General features: G+C 33.3%; 1 protein-coding gene across 1 annotated transcript in view; it reads left to right on the forward strand.

The window, feature by feature from the left end:
* LOC142238789 (uncharacterized) overlaps positions 1 to 20,692 on the forward strand; it is a 35,267-nt gene extending 14,575 nt beyond the window's left edge. Inside the window, exons 6-11 of the mRNA XM_075310512.1 lie at positions 2,845 to 2,924; positions 10,208 to 10,321; positions 12,104 to 12,441; positions 13,170 to 13,288; positions 20,060 to 20,168; positions 20,235 to 20,692. Coding sequence (XP_075166627.1) covers positions 2,845 to 2,924; positions 10,208 to 10,321; positions 12,104 to 12,441; positions 13,170 to 13,288; positions 20,060 to 20,168; positions 20,235 to 20,284 — 810 coding nt within the window. The 3' untranslated portion in view covers positions 20,285 to 20,692. The remainder of the gene's footprint in view (positions 1 to 2,844; positions 2,925 to 10,207; positions 10,322 to 12,103; positions 12,442 to 13,169; positions 13,289 to 20,059; positions 20,169 to 20,234) is intronic.
* Positions 20,693 to 21,061: the final 369 nt, after the last annotated feature.

Below are 21,061 nucleotides of genomic sequence, written 5' to 3' on the forward strand. Positions count from 1 at the left end.
AAAAATTGGTCCACATCGGTTCATAATTATATATAGCCCCCATATAAGCCGATCCCCAGACTTGGCTTGCGAAGTCTCCAAGAGAAACAAATTTCATCCAATCCGGTTGTAATTTTAAACATGGTGTTAGTATATGATCTTTAACAACCGTGCCAGAATTGGTCCATATCGGTCCATAATTATATATAGCCCCCATATAAAACGTTCTCCAGATTTGACCTCCGGAGCCTCTTGGAGGAGCAAAATTCACCCGATCCGGTTCAAATTAGGAACTAACACCAGTTAGTATATGGTCGCTAACAACCATACAACAATTGGTCCAATCACACAAAAATTGGTCCATATCGGTTCATAATCATGGTTGCCCTAGAGCCAAAAATAATCTACCAAAATTTTATTTCTATAGAAAATTTTGTCAAAATTTTATTTCTAGAGAAAATTTTGTTAAAATTTTATTCGGTTCATAATAAAATTTTCATCATTGTCAAAATTTTATTTCTATAGAAAATTTTGTTCAAATTTTATTCGGTTCATAATCATGGTTGCCACTCGAGCCAAAAATAATCTACCAAGATTTTATTTCTATAGAATATTTTGTCAAAAGTCTATTTCTATAGAAAATTTTGTTAAAATTTTATTTCTGTAGAAATTTAAAAAATGTTGACAAAATTTTCTATAGAAAGAAAATTTTGTCAAAATTTTTATTTCTATAGAAAATTTTATTTCTATAGAAAATTTTGTTAAAATTTTATTTCTGTAGAAAATTTTGTCAACATTTTATGTCTACTTTGTCAAACTGAATTATTTACGTATTGGATCGATCTTTTTTGATTTAGTATATACCACGTATGGACTTACATACAATTTAGAAGATGGTGTTAGGAGGTTTTAAGATACCTTGCCATCGGCAAGCGTTACCGCAACTTAAGCAATTCGATTGTGGATGGCAGTGTTTAGAAGAAGTTTCTACGCAATCCATGATGGAGGGTACATAAGCTTCGGCCTGGCCGAACTTACGACCGTATGTACTTGTTTACTTCTACAAAATCTCTAGAATTAAATTGAAATCGGCTAGCGCTATCTAATTAATTGGAGGAAACTTCCATTGAAAATGGGTCTAAAATGTGTAACAGTCTACCATATTTCCCCAACTCTGGTGTACGTATATATGGGAGCTATATATAATCTGAACCGATTTTGACTAAATTTGACATGTATAGTTAGAATAGTAATTCTGCTATCTATGCGAAATTTCACGTAAATGGGACTACAACTTTGGCCCCCCTGCTCATATGATTGCAAATCGGACGGAATATATATATGGGAGCCATATCTAAATCTGAACCGATTTCAACCAAATTCGGCACAATTACCGAGACTACTAAACGTATTCCAAGTGCGAAATTTGAAGCAAATCACGACAAAACCCTGGATTTTGAGGCCATATAAGTTCAAATCGGACGAAAGAGATATATGGAAGCTATATAATATAGTAAGTCAGGGCAAAACTCTGGCTTTTGAGACCATATAAGTCCAAATCGTACGAAATTTGAACAGATTTCAATCAAATTTACCAAGCATGTACCAAATTTCAGCCGGATCGGATGAAATTTTCTTCGCCTAGGGGCTCCTCAAGCCAAATCTGGGGATCGGTTTATATGGGGGCTATATATAATTATGGACCGATGTGCACCAATTTTTGCATGGCTGTTAGAGACAATATACTAACACCATGTACCAAATTTCAGCCGGATCGGATAACCAACTTTCAAATGATACGTGTCAAAATTTGACGTCAATTAGTTTGTGAGATAGAGCGTCTTTTGTGAAGCAACTTTTGTTATTGTGAAAAAAAATGAAAAAAAGGAATTTCGTGTTTTGATAAAATACTGTTTTCTGAAGGGGAAAAAATACAGTGGAAGCAAAAACTTGGCTTGATAATGAGTTTCCGGACTCTGCCCCAGGGAAATCAACAATGATTGATTGGTATGCAAAATTCAAGCGTGGTAAAATGATCACCGAGGACGGTGAACGCAGTGGACGCCCGATAGAGGTGGTTACCGACGAAAACATCAAAAACATCTCAGATCTCAAAAGGATGCTCGCAGGGAAAAAATTTGGCTGCAATGATGAGGTGATCGCCGAAACTGAGGCCTATTTTGAGACAAAACCGAAGGAGTACTACCAAAATGGTATCAAAAAATTGGAAGGTCATTATAATCGTTGTATCGCTCTTGAAGGGAACTATGTTGAATAATAAAAACGAATTTTGACAAAAGCATGTGTTTTTCTTTGTTAGACCGGGGACTTATCAGCCAAGCTGTTATAGAAGGCACATTTGGCTGATATAAAGTTTATTCCTTGTACAAAAGTAGATAAATTATTCAATGAAGTCTTTTTGTCTTTATAATTAAGTAATTCTACTTAAAAGGGGGTGTCATAAATTGAAAGAATATTTTTTGGCTGAAGTCAATTTGACCTTAATAATTCAAAAAAATTCTTTAAAATTGAAGAAATTGTGTTTAAATTTTTTGTCTTTTTACATCATGACTACAAAGAAGTTTGAAAAATGTGACTTTAGTTTAAAGACGTTTTTTACTTCAAACATAACATAATATCTACTGGAAGTCGAGTCTGAAAGGACTCTGATAGTATATGCAGAGAAAAGCTGAAAAATCTTATAAGTTCAAAGATTTTTCCTAGAATAAAGTACACAAACCCTAAATTTAAAAGAAAATTGTATCTTAAATGTATCCTTACTTTGGAACTGGACATGGTTTTGTTTTTTCAGTGTATGTAAGTTATACAAATATCTGAGATAAAGATTATGGTTTTTCTTTACAGTGCTGTGCTCATACTTGGTACATTGGAGCTGACTTTCAATTATATGCCATTTTCCTGGGAATACTCATTCTGTCGGCCAAGTAAGTTTCATATAAAGGTGTTTTCCAAAAAGAGCTGTTATTTTCAATCGCCCAGTATTTCGGTAGCTGACACTTTTGAAGCTTTTATTCTTTCTATAAAAACTACGCCATTGCCATGGTGAAAATCTTGCAGTAACAATTCGCAAAGTTAAAACATTTCGGCGTCGTCGGACCAAAATGTTTTAATGAATTTTAGAAAAATTCGAGCTGTTGATGATGCGAAGAGCAAAACGTGTGCACTTCGTTCATGAACGACTGGAAATATTACTGATGTTTCGCACAGAAAAAAAAAACTTTCCATAGTTAAACTAACGCTAAAATTAACTTATTTTTATTGTAAAAAATTATTTGCTAGTAGTTAAATTTTATTATTTGTTTCGAAATTTTCTACAGCCCAATGAAATTTTCCTCTTCTTAAGTATGTCTCAAATATTTTATGAACTCAACGTGGGTATAAAGTTCAATGGCCGTACACATTAGTTCAATATGAACTAAAGCAAAAGAACATTTTCGTACCATTCCCAAAAATAGTAAGAATGAATTACTGTATGGTAAAAATTGTCATGATTTGGCGCCAATGATTTTCTTCTTCACTTTAATTTAATTTTGTCTTGAATAATTTCTTGAACTGCAGTTAAAAAGTACAACAGGACATTTTCCTGATTTTAATAACGCTTTGTAGAAATCTCAAAATGTGAAGTACAAAACAAGTATAAACGGCCGTAAGTTCGGCCAGGCCGAATCTTATGTACCCTCCACCATGGATTGCGTAGAAACTTCTACGAAAGACTGTCATCCACAATCGAATTACTTGGGTTGTGGTATCTTAAATCGTTTTCTAAATTTTGATTTAGTCCATACGTGGTATACATTAGACAAAAAAAAGTATGTGTAGGTAAGTCTACAAATAATTACGAATCGATATGGACTTTTGCACGGTACGTAGGGAGCCAGAATTGAAATATGGGGGTCGCTTATATGGGGGCTATATACAATTATTGATATGGATCTGAGGTCTATATATAACTATAGACCGATATGGAGCTAGTTAGGCATGGTTGTTAACGGCCATATACTAGCACAATGTACCAAATTTCAACTGACTCGGATGAAATTTGCTCCTCCAAGAGGCTCCAAAACCAAATTTCGGGATCGGTTTATATGGGGGCTATATGTGATTATGGACTGATATGGACCACTTTTGGCATGGTTGTTAAATATCATATACTACTACCACGTAAAAATTTTCAACCAGATCGGATAAATTTTGCTTCTCCAAAAGGCACCGGAGGTCAAATCTGGGGATCGGTTTATATGGGTGCTATATATAATTATGGACTGATATGAACCAATTCCTGCATGGTTGTTGGATACCATATACTAACATCACGTACCAAATTTCAACCGAATCGGATGAATTTTGCTCTTCCAAGGGGCTCCGGAGGTCAAATCTGGGGATCGGTTTATATGGGGGCTATATATAATTATGGACCGATTTCGACCAATTTTTGCATGGGAGTTTGAGGCAATATATTAACACCACGTACCAAATTTCAACTGAATCAGATGAATTTTGGTCTTCCAAGAGGCTCCGGAGGTCAAATCTGTTGATCGGTTTATATGGGGGCTATATATAATTATATACCGATGTGGACCAATTTTTGCATGGTTGTTAGATACCATATACTAACACCATGTACCAAATTTCAGCCGGATCGGATGAAATTTGCGTCACTTAGAGGCCTCGCAAGCCAAATCGGGGGATCGGTTTATATGGGGGCTATATATAATTATTGACCGATGTGAACCAATTTTTGCATGGTTGTTAGAGACCATATACTAACACCATGTACAAAATTTCTGCCGGATCGGATGAAATTTGCTTCTCTTAGAGGATCGGCAAGCCACATTTGGGGGTCCGTTTGTATGGGGACTATACGTAAAAGTGGACCGATATGGCCCATTTGCAATACCATCCGACCTACATCAATAACAACTACTTGTGCCAAGTTTCAAGTCCAAGCATGTTTCGTTCGGAAGTTAGCGTGATTTCAACAGACGGACGGACGGACATGCTCAGATCGACTCAGAATTTCACCACGACCCAGAATATATATACTTTATGGGGTCTTAGAGCAATATTTCGAACGGAATGACAATGTTAATATTCCCCCATCCTATGGTGGAGGGTATAAAAAAAAAAAAAACAAGTATATGCGGCCGTAAATTCGGCCAGGCCGAATCTTATGTACCCTCCACCATGGATTGCGTAGAAACTTCTACGAAAGACTGTCACCCACAATCGAATTACTTGCGTTGTGGTAATATTTACCGGTGGCAAGATATCTTAAAACTTCTTAACATCGTCTTCTAAATTGTAACTTAGTCCATACGTGGTATATATTAGACAAAAACTGGTATATATAGGTAAGTCTACGAATAATTACGAACCGACATGGACTTTTGCGCGGTAATTATAGACCCAGAATTAGAATATGGGGGTCGCTTTATATGGGGCTGTATAAAATTATAACCGATATAGACCAATTTTTGTGTGAATGGGGATCGGTTTATCTGATGTCTATATATAATTATAAACCGATATGGACCTAGTTTGGTATGGTTGTAAGCGGCAATATACTAGCACAATATATCATATTTCAACTGAATCGGCCAAGTGGCTCCAAAACCAAATCTCGGATCGGTTTATATGGGGGCTATATATGATTTTGGACTGATATGTACCACTTTTCGCATGGTTGTTAAATATCATATATTAACATCACGTACCAAATTTCAACCGAATCGGATGAATTTTACTCTTCCAAGGGGCTCCGGAGGTTAAATCTGGGGATCGGTTTATATGGGGGCTATATATAATTTTTGCATGGTTGTTAGAGACCATATACTAATACCATGTACCAAATTTCAGGCGGATCGGATGAAATTAGGTTCTTTTAGAGGCTCCGCAAGCCAAATGTGGGGATCGGTTTATATGGGGGGCTATATACACGCTCACAAAAAATCGCTTCTGTAACATATACTCCCAAACATATTTTGCTTCAAGCATATACATTTTTGGGTATTGCCCAAACATTTATATGTTTGATCTCTTCCAATATATAATATGTTTGAAAGCATATTGGTCTCAACAATATATGTTTGGGTAGTCTAAGTTCCAAACATTTTGTATTTTTGCATCCAAATTCAATAATGTTGTCTTCTAAAAAACAATATGTTATTATGTGAACATATAATATGTTTGGAAGCATTTTGCACCCAAAAATATTATATGCTTAAAAAACATTCTCCCAAACAATATTGTGCTAAAAATTTTATTTATTTATTTATATATTTACAATCATAATGAATTATGAAAATAAACAGGTAATATAGGTGCTAACAACAAAGGTTTTCGACCTGAAATTTTGTTTCTGCCCAATTGTATATTCCCCGACATCTTTTTCACTTCCACGAGACTTTTTAGTTCTTAGCACATTTTTCTGTAATACAAACATCGTAGAAGAAATTATTCAATTTTATGATTTTTTTATTTTAATTTTACCTTTTGCCGGACGGGGACTCGAACAGCGGACCACACAGTTTGTAAGGATCAAAGAAGTAGCTGATCAATTGCCCAAGGAAAAATAAAATGTTAATTTTGTAATAACAAGCAACAACCACCAACTTAATTCAATATCGCTCCCTGTTAAATAGCGCTCCAAGCTACTAAACACATATATGTTTATAGGCTATTTCTAAATTAATATATGTTTGCATCCAAGCATATTATATTTACAAACATTTTATGTCCCAAACATAATATGTTCTAACATATTAACATATATGTCCCAAAAATGTTATGCTAGTTTATGAACATTATATGCTTGCACTCAAAAATATTGTGTTTAAAAATTTGTGTTCCAAACATATAATGTTTATAGCCAAACATATGAAAAACAGACTTTTTCATCTGTGTATGATTATCGACCGATATGGACCAATTTTGGCATGGTTTTTAAATACTATATACTAACACCACGTACCAAACTTCAACCGGATCGGATGAATTTTGCTTCTCCAAAAGGCTCCGGAGGTCAAATCTGGGGACCGTTTTATATGGGGCTATATAATTATCGACCGATGCGGACCAATTATTCCATGATTGTTAGAGACCATATACTAACACCATGTACCAAATTTCAGCCGGATCGGATGAAATTTGCTTCTCTTAAAGGATCCGCAAGCCAAATCTGGGTTCCGTTTATATTGGGGCTATACGTAAAAGTAGACCGATATGGCCCATTTGCAATACCATCCGACCTATATCAATAACAACTAATTGTGCCAAGTTTAAAATCGATAGCTTGTTACGTTTGGAAGTTAGCGTGATTTCAACAGACGGACATTGACGGACGGACGGACATGCTTAGATCGACTCAGAATTTCACCACGACCCAGAATATATATATACTTTATGGGGTCTGAGAGCAATACTTCGATGTGTTACAAACGGAATGATAAAGTTAATGTACCCCACATCCTATGATGGAGGGTATAATTTTTGCACGGTTGTTAGAGACAATATAACAATACCATGTACCAAATTTCAGCCGGATCGGATGCAATTTGCTTCTCTTTGAGGCTTCGCAAGCCAAATCTGGAGATCGGTTTATATGGGGTCTATATATAATTATGGACCGATGTGGACCAATTTTTACATGGTTGTTAGAAACCATATACCAACATCATGTACCAAATTTTAGCCGGATCGGATTCAATTTGCTTCTCTTTGAGGCTTCGCAAGCCAAATCTGGAGATCGGTTTATATGGGGTCTATATATAATTATGGACCGATGTGGATGATGATGGATGGCCGCAAAGGGAAGCAAATTTCATCCAATCCGGTTGTAATTTTGAACATGGTGTTAAATAGTGTATGATCTTTAACAACCGTGCCAGAATTGGTCCATATCGGTTCATAATTATATATAGCCCCCATATAAAACGTTCTCCAGATTTGACCTCCGGAGTCTCTTGGAGGAGCAAAATTCATCCGATCCGGTTCAAATTAGGAACGTGGTGTTAGTATATGGTCGCTAACAACCATACCAAAATTGGTCCAATCACACAAAAATTGGTCCGTATCGGTTCACAATCATGGTTGCCACTAGAGCCAAAAATAATCTACCAAAATTTTATTTATATAGAAAATTTTGTCAAAATTTTATTTCTATAGAAAATTTTGTCAACATTTTATTTCTAGAGAAACGTTTGTTAAAATTTTATTCGATTCATAATAAAATTTTCATCATTGTCAACATTTTATTTCTATAGAAAATTTTGTCAAAATTTTATTTCTATAGAAAATTTTGTTAAAATTTTATTCGGTTCATAATTATGGTTGCCACTCGAGCCAAAAATAATCTACCAAGATTTTATTTCTATAGAATATTTTGTCAAAAGTTTATTTCTATAGAAAATTTTGTTATAATTTTATTTCTGTAGAAATTTTTGTCAAAATTTTATTTTTGTAGAAAACTTTGTCAAAATTTTATGTCTACTTTGTCAAACTGAATTATATATGGATTGGATCGATCTTTTTTGATTTAATATATACCACGTATGGACTTACATACAATTTAGAAGATGGTGTTAGGAGGAGGTTTTAAGATACCTTGCCATCGGCAAGCGTTACCGCAACTTAAGTAATTCGATTGTGGATGGCAGTGTTTAGAAGAAGTTTCTACGCAATCCATGATGGAGGGTACATAAGCTTCGGCCTGGCCGAACTTACGGCCGTATATACTTGTTTTAAATTGAGTTCATAAGCTTCTCAAATGAGTATTTTTTTCTCAATTTGTGCCTGTCTTGAACTTCATATAGCGCTAAAGACGTTTGAAAAATGTTATATTCCAATTTTTTGTTCTTCCAAAATATCAATTTGACAAAAATTATTAACTAATTTGTATGATGTTGCAATTACTAAAATATTTTTGTTAAAATGTGTGTAGTTGTTACTAGTGTAGGTCAGATGCTATTGAAAATGGGCTATATTGGACCACCCAGCAAAAAAATTTGGAAGTTCTTCCAAAGGCACAACTTTAAAAATACTTCCAGAAGATGCACTCCCAATGATGTTCTTTATTTTAACTACCCAGGAAGTTCTTTTAATTCAATTTTATATAACTTGATTTTTTCATACTTTTAATGGATAACTTTAACTTTTTTTGTTTCAAATAGGTTAAAAACAGTGTAAGAATTCATAAAATGGTACAAATCATTTAAATTTTGTCGAGAAAAATGCTAAATCCATTCTGAAAAAATTGTGAATTTTTGAAAATATTTGAGGTCAAACATTTCCCGCAAGCATTAGAATACATTAAAAATTATAGAAAATTATAAAAATTATTTATTTGACAAAATATCATAGAATTTTTTAATTTAGATCCAAAACATTGAATTCGGATCACATCTAAAGAAGTGATGCAAATTCTGTGCAACGGCTGTTGAAATGGAGGACTTCCGTCCTATGATAAGCCAATGTTAAATTCATCGCTTCTGCGTCAATTTTGCACCACTTCCGGATCCAAAAAGAACATTTTCATTACTTTTTTGGCGACGCTTTTTTTGCTGGGCACTTTTAGGTATGACCCCCATATAAACCGATCCCCATATTTAACTTCCGGAGTCTCTTTGATCTTGTTGAAATTTGGTACGCGATGTTACGCTAACAACGCAAAAATTGGTCCATATCGACCCATAATTGTATATAGCGCCGTATAAATCGACCTCTAGTCATAATTATTTATGGACTCGTTTATATACAGGTTTATAGAGCTATATATAAACTGAAGTTGATTACATATGTATTTAATCCGCCTTTTTTGTTTTACATAGTCTACATATGAACTAACTTCAAATATAGAAGACAGTGAAAAGAAGTTTTACGAATAACATCAAACAAAATGCATTTAGGAGCATTTATGGATATTATTGATCAGGAATATACAAATAAATTAATTTTGAATGTACTTTAGGTCCCATTTTAGAACTTAAAAATTGTTGTCCGCTAGACCACAAAGTACAAAAATATAACAGCAAACAGGGAATGCCGATTTAAGCAGAATTTTTGTATGAGGGTACGAAACAAACATTTGATCATTTATCTCAAAAAATTATATTTTTTTTTTAATACCATGATAACACTCTTATTGGAAACTCCTTTATTAACCCTTTATAGATTTCTAAAATTAATACTTTAAATACTCTGTACATTTCAGATTTCCCCAATATAAAAAATTCATATACACATCAATTGGTATAGTAGGAATAGCATTACCTAGCATAATAAGCCACATTAAAAAATTAGACGCCCTGAGTTTAGTCACATTCGAGTAAGTTGTCTCTTATAGCCCATTCACATTAGGCTCAAAATCGACTAAAAGTGGGTTTTAAATCCCTTTTCTATAAGGCAAATGACAATTGATATCTAGTTAAAGTGGATTTTGGAAGTGTAATGTGAATGAAATTTTAGTAACCCAGCAAAAAAATTGGATGTTGTTCCACAAACATTTCTTTTTAAGAGCATACCGTAATCTTCCATCAATTTTTTTTACTTTTGGATCAGTCTTATAAAATGCCCCAGCAAAAAAATTTGGAAGTTGTTCTAAAGGCACAATTACTTTAACTACAATGGAAGTTATTTCGATTCAATTTTTTAAAATATGTTAAAAACAGAGCAAAAATTAATAAAAGTGTACAAATTCTTTAAATTTTGTCGAAAAAAAAATGTTAAATTCATTCTAGAAAAGTTTCGAAGTTTTGAAAAAACGCTTCGGAAAAGCGTTAGAATACGAGTACATTAAAAACCATAAAATATACAAAAATTATTTATTTGGTCATTGTTGTTGTTTTTTTTTTATTTCAGCTTAAAACCATGCCTTGACTAAACTACAAGTTTACCTTAACCAACAGGGGAAAAGAATGTTTGTCAAATCTATTTGGGCAAAGCCCTATAGACTGCAAGATGGTTGGATGGACGCACGTTTCGGAATTACCAAAAAAGGAGGATGCACGCTCAAAATAAGCCCTGCCAACTGCACTCAAATCGATGATTTGACGGTGGTAAAGGAAAAGAGATATGTTTGTACGAATTTATTTCGACATAAGCCGGCTATCATGTAAAACCTTTTTTCGGAAGGTTCAAGTGTGGTTTACTTTTGGGCTTAGTGAAATGCCTGAATTTATTCTGATAATTGGTTGATAGTTTTGCTGCAAGTAGAGGATGCTGATGAGGAATGTGGTAATTCCGAAACGTGCGTCCATCCAATCATCTTGCAGTCTATAGGGATTTGCGCAAATAAATTTGACAAACATTCTTTTCCCCTGTTGGTTAAGCTACACTAGTAGTTTAGTCAATGCATGGTTTTAAGCTGAAATAAAAAAAAAACAACAACAATGATTAAAGAAAAAAATCCAACAATAACAAAACAAAACGGATTATTTATTTGGCAAATATCTCAATATTTTTAAATTAATATCCCAAACACTAAATTCGGATCGTATCTCAAGAAGTGGCGCAAATTCATGGTGCATCGGCTGTTGAAGTATTGGGCATCCGTCCGCATCACAATATTTTAAATAAATATTTGGAAAAAAATATTTGTCGCTGGTGAGATTTTTTGTGTTCTTTATTACTTCATTCATACTAATAAAAAAACATCTCAAGAAGTAGTTATAATGTAATGCCTTGGTTTCATAATACGACCATATCAAAAACATTTGAATTGACTTTTCGATGCATCGTATTCAATGGCGTTTGTGGCCGACTGTGCTAAGGCGTTCTCTTAAGGTGCCAACAGACCAAAGTTCAACGTAAAAAGTTTTTCAAATCGTAGAAATTAGATAATAAGAAAATAAAAGTGTAATAAAAATATTGATAAAAGTAAAAAAATGAACTTCCAAGGCAAACTTCTAAAGCAATGCAAATGATCCAAGAACGGAGTACTTCCATCCTATGACAAGCTCAAGTAAAAGTTATTGAAGATGATCCAAGTTTATGCTACTTCCGGATCAAACATTGGGGATCCAAAACTACATTTTTAGGAGCTCTTTTTTTGCTGGGAACTTATGAATATTTGAAATAACAAGTTCATGTATTACAAATTGCTTTATAGGAGTTTTCGACACATGTACTGGAAAAATATTGAAACCGGAAAGGTATTATATCTTAGTACTTATAGTAATCTGACTGGCTTTTTTGTTGGCATCATATGTGGTGAATTGTATTTCAAGTATCTAAGACACGATAAATATAAGCGATTTGTCGCGAACATATTAGAATCAGCGCCACTGTATGGCCTCTTAGCCATATCTGTCATATGGAGCTTAGGATCAAAACTTTTGTTCAAAGAGCATACTATTTGGACGGCCCTATATCCTCTGTTACACAAACATCTAACAGTGACAATTGTGGCCATCATTGTGATTTTGAGAAATATGTCTCGCATAGGAGGTATTTGTTTTGGTTTTCGTTTTTCTACAAAAGCTACACTGAAAAAAATATTGTCGTGAGGTCAAAGATTTCATGTCTTTAAAATACGAATACATATTTTGCTTAGCATAGAAGACGCATTTCTCTAAAATAAAGTTATTTTCCTTGTCCAAAAGTCGATAAACTTTTCAATGAAGTCCTATTGTCCTTATAATTAAGTGATTTGACTTAAAAATGGGTATCTTAACATGAAAGAAAAAATTTATAGGCTAAGGTCAACTTGACTTTAATAATTCAGAAAAATTCTTTAAATTTAATGAAATTGTCTTTAAATTTGTTGTCTTTTTGCATCTTGACTACAAAGCAAAAAATCGTTCAAATATAGGACATGTTTTTCAAAACTTTATTTTAAAGAAGTTTTTTACTTCAAACATAGCATAATTTCTACTGGAAGTCGAGTCTAAATTTGGAAAATAAAGTTGCCGTTAACTCGTTTTTAAAGGACTTTGATAGCATATGAAGAAAAAAGGCTGAGAAAGCGAAAAATTAAAATTTGCTTCCTAGAAGCAAGTACACAAAACCTAAATTTAAAAGAGAATTGTGTCTTAAAAGTATCCTTACTTGTATTCTCCGCTTCTTTGGCTCGGAATCAATACCAAATTTTTTAAAGTAAAGACAAAATCTTTGGAACCGAGTATGCTTTTTTTTCAGTGTAACTACAAAAAAATACTACATGTTTTTACTTCAAGGATTCTTAGCTTGGCCCATTGCACGGATTTCTTACCAAATATATCTGTGGCATTTGCTCATTATGTTTATGATCTATGGAAGTTATACCGAGCCGATGAATGTATCATTTTTATTTCTGGTAAGTATTAACGTATAACATTCTTAATCTATTCAATAACAGGTTAATCGAAAAGTCCACAGCATGGATTTTAAAAATGGGCGTCTCGGCAGTATTCGAACTCGAACTCCAAGATATGATGTGTGTTCGTAATCGGCGAACGGTAACTGGTAGTTATTGTGAATGTTAACACATTAAAACTTTTGTAATGCTGAAAGTAGTACGATTTGCAAAGTACAGCTCGCAGTTTTAGTCCGATTGTCCTAAAATTTGGTATGGGGTCCTGTTTCGGCTCAAAGACGATCCCTATTGATTTTGGAAAAAATCGGTTCAGATTTAGATATAGCTACCATATATATTTTTCACCGATCTGGTCATAATTGGCGTGTATATCAACCGATCTTCCTCAAATTCCGTACATCTCAATATTTTATGAGTCTCGAAAAACTTGCAAAATATCATCCAAATCGGTTCAGATTTAGATATAGCTCCCATATATAGCTTTAGCCCGATTTACACTCCTTTGTCCACAGAGGCCAATTTTTTGCTCCGATTTAGTTGAAATTTTGCACAGGGAGTAGAATTAGCATTATAGCTATGCGTGTCAAATTTGGTGGTAATCGGTTCAGATTTAGATATAGCTCCCATATATAGCTTTCGCCCGATTTACACTCATATGACCACAGAGGCTAATTTTTTGCTCCGATTTAGTTGAAATTTTGCACAGGGAGTAGAATTAGCATTGTTGCTATGCGTGCCAAATTTGGTTGAAATCGGTTCAGATTTAGTTATAGCTCCCATATATATGTTTTTCTGATTTCGACAAAAATGGTCAAAATACCGACATTTTCCTTGTAAAATCGCCACTGCTGAGTCGAATAGTTGAAAAAATTACTCTAATTTTCTTACACTTCTAATACATATATATCGAGCGATAAATTATAAGTTTCCTTAAGATTGCGAAGTTTCCTTAAGATTGCCGCAGATTTAAATGTTTCCCATATTTATACCCTTCACCACTACTGTGGTACAGGGTATAATAAGTTTGTGCATTTGTATGTAACGCCAAGAAGGAAAAGTCTTAGTATACCGATCGTCTTAGAATTAAATTCTGAGTCGATTTAGCGATGTCCGTCTGTCTGTCTGTCTGTCCGTCTGTCTGTTGATGTATTTTTGTGTGCAAAGTACAGCTCGCAGTTTTAGTCCGATTGTCCTAAAATTTGGTATAGGGTCCTGTTTCGGCTCAAAGACGATCCCTATTGATTTCGGAAAAAATCGGTTCAGATTTAGATATAGCTGCCATATATATTTTTCACCGATCTGGTCATAATTGGCGTGTATATCAACCGATCTTCCTCAAATTCCATACATCCGAATATTTTATGAGTCTCGAAAAACTTGCAAAATATCAGCCTAATCGGTTCAGATTTAGATATAGCTCCCATATATAGCTTTCGCCCGATTTACACTCATTTGCCCACAGAGGCCAAGTTTTTGTTCCGATTTAGTTGAAATTTTGCACAGGGAGTAGAATTAGCATTATAGCTATGCGTGCCAAATTTGGTTGAAATCGGTTCAGATTTAGATATAGCTCCCATATATAGCTTTCGCCCGATTTACACTCAAATGACCACAGAGGCCAATTTTTTGCTCCGATTTAGTTGAAATTTTGCACAGGGAGTAGAATTAGCATTGTAGCTATGTGTGCCAAATTTGGTTGAAATCGGTTCAGATTTAGATATAGCTCCCATATATAGCTTTCGCCCGATTTACACTCATATGACCACAGAGGCCAATCTTTTACTCCGATTTAATTGAAATTTTGCACAGGGAGTAGAATTAGCATTGTAGCTATGCGTGCCAAATTTCGTTGAAATCGGTTCATATTTAGATATAGCTCCCATATATATGTTTTTCTGATTTGGACAAAAATTGTCAAAATACCAACATTTTCCTTATGAAATCGCCACTGCTTAGTCGAAAAGTTGTAAAAATGGCTCTAATTTTCCTAAACTTCTAATACATATATATCGAGCAATAAATCATAAATAAACTTTTGCGAAGTTTCCTTAAAATTGCTTCAGATTTCAATGTTTCCCATATTTTTTTTTACTAACATTGTGTTCCACCCTAGTCCATTAGCCGACTTAAATTTTGAGTCTATAGATTTTGTAGAAGTCTATCAAATTCTGTCCAGATCGAGTGATATTATGGTATCGAAAATTTAGATCTACAAAGTGGTGCAGGGTATAATATAGTCGGCCCCGCCCGACTTTAGACTTTCCTTACTTGTTATTACTGGTAATGATAAAAGGAAATATTGAAAGAAGTAAGTAGTTTTCATTACAGGTAATGCTGGAGGAATCACTAGGGGTTACCCAGTTTTTGCTGGGACCCTGCCTGACATAACTTTTGATAAAACACCAAATATTGTGAAGGCATATAAAATTCTGTACATCCACACCTTCTTTAAATGCAAATTGACTGATTTGTACATATGGTAATTCTCGTCTTACAAAAAGAAATTGAGTCACTTGACTTAGATGACTGAGCACTGAAAATAAACAAAATAATTGTGAATTGTCATAAGACGTCTATACATTTTCTTTGCCTATGGCTAGTGTTAAATTATTAGCATACACCAAAAAATGTATAGACATGCCATCTACGGTGTGCAGCAAACTACAGCGCTGTATATGGACTTGAGACGTCTATATCTTTCTCGGTCTATAGATGGGTACTATGTTCGGTTTTCGGGTTGAAACACATTTTATTTTCGCGATTACTTTTCCTTAAATAATCAAAATTATAAATGAAAACAAACTTATTCCTGTAAAGTCTTCCCGAAATATAGAGGAACAAGAAACTGCGTATCAATTGAGTTAATTTATCTGCTTTGTATTGAACTGTTTTAACCACGAAAATTTCAACGTGAAAAGCGAACATAGTACTTACCTTCTGTTATTATTTTATGAATTACACCATATTGTGCAGGATGTGCAAATAACCGGGTTTTTGAAACAAAGGTTTTCGGTTTATCCCAAAATCTAATTTGTATACCGATTTTTGTTTTTTTCCAAAACTGGTTAAAGGTGAGTACTATGCTTGGGTTTTTCACCAAAACACTAAATTAAAAGTGCAAAAATATATATATGAAGACGATTACATTTTTATCAAGTCTTCTCAAATAATGGATGGAAAAGATTCAATGCATTGATTGCGAACCATTTAATATTTCTAAATTAATTTATTACAAAAAAGTAACCGTGAAAATAAGCTGGGTTTCAGCTAGAAAATTGAACATTGTACTTACTTTAACCGGTTAAAGCCGAACTTATCAACTTTTTCCAAATTTTCGGTTAATCGAATTTTTTTACCCATTACCATAGAATGACATCGGTTCATATTTCGCTATAGCATAAAGGGATTGGGCATCTAACATAGACATCACAATTTCTATGCAATTGTCCTGAAAATGCAATTCAGAGGTTATGGTTTATATCGGTAAGGGTTTGATTAATCCTCATTTTCTTCGGTCTCCCGATTTAACTTCTTGAGGGAAAGTAAATAGTTCCCGATAAAGGCCGGTACTATGTTCGATTTCCGCTGCAAAATCCCATACAAAACCAAAAAATGTGAAAAACTAGTGAAATTTTTTCCATTTGGGGTACTTTGTTTTTTCGAGTTGAAAAACTGACGTTTATAGCATGGCTCCATTTGTAATGTGAATTAAGAAATTATTTATTTATTAAAATTAATTGTTTGGGTTTATAACGCAATGTATTGCGTAGAAACTTCTACTAAAGACGGTCACCCACAGAAATAATTCAATGACCGCTAACATTGAATTATTTGGGTTGCGGCCCATGGCAATGCATCTTAAAACTTCTTAACATCATCTTCTAAATTGTACATTAGTCCATGCGGGATATATATTAGGCAAAACAAAGGCCGATAAATGTTCTTGATCGGTATATATAGTGAAGAAATAATTACGAACAGACATGAACTTTTGTGCGGTAATTATAAAACCAGAATTGAAATATGAGGTTGAAATATGGGGTGAACACGATTCTACCAAAAATGGCAGATTTTTTACAGTTTGGTAGATTGGTAGAATTCTTGATGTCTTGGAAGATTTTGCAAAATATTCCTCTCCAACTAAGATGTGCTTTATTCATTTTCTATAGAAATAAAATTTTGACAATATTTTCTACAGAAATTCAATTCTGAAAAAATATTCTATAGAAATAAAATTTTGACAAAATTTTCTATACAAATAAATATTTAACAAAATTTTCTATAGAAACTACGTTTTGACAAAATGTTCTACAGAAATAGAATGTTGACATAATTTTCTATAGAAATAAAATTTTGACATAATTTTCTATAGAAATAAAATTTTAACAAACATTTCTATAGAAATATAAAATTTTTACAAAATTTTCTATGACAATAAAATTTTGGTAGATTATGTTAGTTTTGGCTCAAGTGGCAATCGTGATTATGAACCGAAAAGGGCCAATTTTTCTGTGATTGGTGATCGGTTTATCTTGGGGCTATATATGACGATACGGACCAATTTTGGCATGGTTGTTATCGGTCATATATTAGCGCAATGTACCAAATTTTATCCGGATCGGATGAATTTTGCTACTTCAAGAGGCTCCGGAGGTCAAATTGCATGGTTGTTAAAAACAATATACTAACACCACGTACTAAGTTTCCCCGGATCAGATGTGTTTTGCTCCTTCAAGAGTCTCCGGAGGTCAAATCTGGAGATCGGTTTATATGGGGGCTACATATAATTATGGACCGATATGGACCAATTTTTGCATGATTGTTAGACACCATATACCAACACCATGTACCAAATTTCAGCCGGATCGGATGAAATTTGCTTCTCTTAGAGGCTCCGCAAGTCAAATCTGGGGATCGGTTTATATGGGGGCTATATATAATTATGGACCGATATGGACCAATTCTGGCGTGGTTATTATAGACCATATACTAACACCACGTACTAAATTTCAACGGGATCGGATGAATTTTGCTTCTCCAAGATGCTCCGGTGGTCAAATCTGGAGATCGGTTTATATGGGGGCTATATATAATTACGGACCGATATGAACCAATTCTGGCGTGGTTGTTATAGACCATATACTAACACCACGTACCAAATTTAAACGGAATCGGATGAAATTTGCTTCTCTTAGAGAATAGGCAAGCCAAATCTGGGGATCGGTTTATATGGAGGCTATATGTAATTATGGACCGATATGGACCAATTTTTGCATAGCTGTTAGAGACCATATACTAACACCATTTACCAAATTTCAGTCAGATTGGATAAAATATTCTCTTAGAGGCTCCGCAAACCAAATCTGAGCGTAGGTTTATATGGGGGCTATACGTAAAAGTGGACCAATATGGCCCATTTGTCCAGCCGACCTAATTCAATAACAACTGCTTGTGCCAAGTATCAAGTCGATAGCTTGTTTCGTTCGGAAGTTAGCGTGATTTCAACAGACGGACGGACATGGCTAGATCGACTCAGAATTTCATCACGACCCAGAATATATATACTTTATGGGGTCTTAGAGCAATATTTCGATGTGTTACAAACGGAATGACAAAGTTAATATACTCCCCATCCTATGGTGGCGGGTATAACATATGATCTTGAAACACACGATGAAATTACAACATTTTTCAAAGAACCAATGAAGGGGAATGATTCAAAGCAACGACTCAAAAAGGTTATTTCATTTAAAATTTATTGGTAAAGAAATCTAATCGTGAAAAATTGTTATGCTACATTTAATTTGCATTAATTGCTAATTTTTTTTTATTTTAGTTTGTTTTTAATAGTTTTTAAGAGCTTTTTCGTAAGCCAATGATTTTATTTTTAATCCAAGTATGTTTCAAAAATGTTGTCAACATAAAAAGGACCACATCAAATTCTCTTTTCTACTTCTCGAAGTTTTCTTAAAAGTCGATTATGGACAAAACCAAAATTGGATTAATCTATTTGGATAGATTTTCAAAAAAATGTTAAATAAAATCTAACTTGTTTAAGCAAATTTTATCACAACTTGATGGGGAATGATCCAAAGCAAAAATTGAAAAAGTTTATTCTCTTTAAAATGAATTATTAAAAATAAATAAACTATTCATACCAGCTTTATACAAAAATATATTGACCAATATTAATTATCTTATTTAAACATCTTCCAACTGTATGAAACAAGCAATGGTCATCTTACGAATAGTTCGTGTTTAGTTCTCCAGTTGGTATAACCCTCTATAGTGGGAACTTCTCCGATGCCAATGAGTCTAGGCCGAAAATAATGTACAAATATATTATTGTCTTCCATGTTTCCATTTTTTTCCATATTTCTATATGTTTTCCATTTATTATTGTTTTCCAAACACAGAAAAAAAATTGTTTTTGTCTTCAATCACAAAATTAATTTATAATAAATACATTATTTAAACAAACAAAGATCGAATTAAAAACAAAATGACTCAAAAAAAGTTAATTTATCCAATTAATTTTTAATTGAAATTTATTCAATCACAAATGATGCAAAGCATAGTATCACTCACCATAGTTAAATTAAAAACTTAATTGGTCCAATTAAAAAATTTAATTGATAGAATTAATTTTGTGATTGACTTTTGTTTTAATTAAAAAAATTGTTGAATCGATTATATTGTTAGTTGAATGTTTGTAAAAGTCCAATAAAAATTTTAATCGGAAACGTGTTTGCAATATTTTTTTCTGTTTAGTTTAAACTTCTTGGAAACACATATATTCTGGCCGTGATAGCATCATTTTTCATAGCTTTAATGGTGGAATACCCGTTCGCCCAAATAGTCGATATATTCGATTTAAAAAGTGAGTTAATTTCATTGATTATGCATTAAATAATGTATTAAATATTTCTATATTCTTTTATTTCAGGAAAATCAAAAACAGTAATCGATTGCGATACTAATAATGTTGGTTCTTAAAAGATTTGCTATGATAATATTTGTATTATTTTAAGGATGGTATTAAGTTCGTGTTTCACTAGTGAAAACCAATGTTGCAAGTATAAAATAAATAATAAATGTCGATGATGGCACCCCTAAAGATGGCAACACTAAAATGGACAATGGGAGTGGGTACGACGGGGTTTGAACCGCATCCACTGAACAATAATTTTATTGATGTTCATATTATACAATATATACTTTTATTTGTATTCGTAAATTTTTAGTGTTCCTTTTGTCATATAAAAGCCCTTCAGGCCTTGATTTTGTCCCATTCTGCTGTTCACAAAAAAAAAATGTAAGCATTGTAATAATTTTTAAATTTTCATTGTACTTTATATAATTATTTTATAGCAAATAAACAATACTCATCCTTTGTACATCCAAGCAATTAGAGTTTTCATTGGAATTGCATTACCGCCAAGATTGGTATACTTTGGGTGGTTTATTTCGTATCAGATGTAGAGAGGACAATTCATGATACTTACTTTGAAATTAATATTAAAACCATTGTATAAAAAGTGAATAATTGAAATACAAAATGAATTAGAAGAAAACAATTTTATACATCATAATAGCTAAAAATTTAGGTCTTATTGAAGTTTTTGGATTAAAATTATTTGTCATCAAAATGTATTACCACCAGTTATCCCTGCTGAATGTTCGACATGGTTCAGTAATGTGACGCCAAAATGGTTCATCAGAAAATTTAGTCAATACAGTGTCATTGATTAATATTAATAAACCTATGGTAAA

This window comes from Haematobia irritans, chromosome 5, assembly GCF_050003625.1.
Source record: "Haematobia irritans isolate KBUSLIRL chromosome 5, ASM5000362v1, whole genome shotgun sequence".
Lineage (NCBI taxonomy): Eukaryota > Metazoa > Arthropoda > Insecta > Diptera > Muscidae > Haematobia > Haematobia irritans.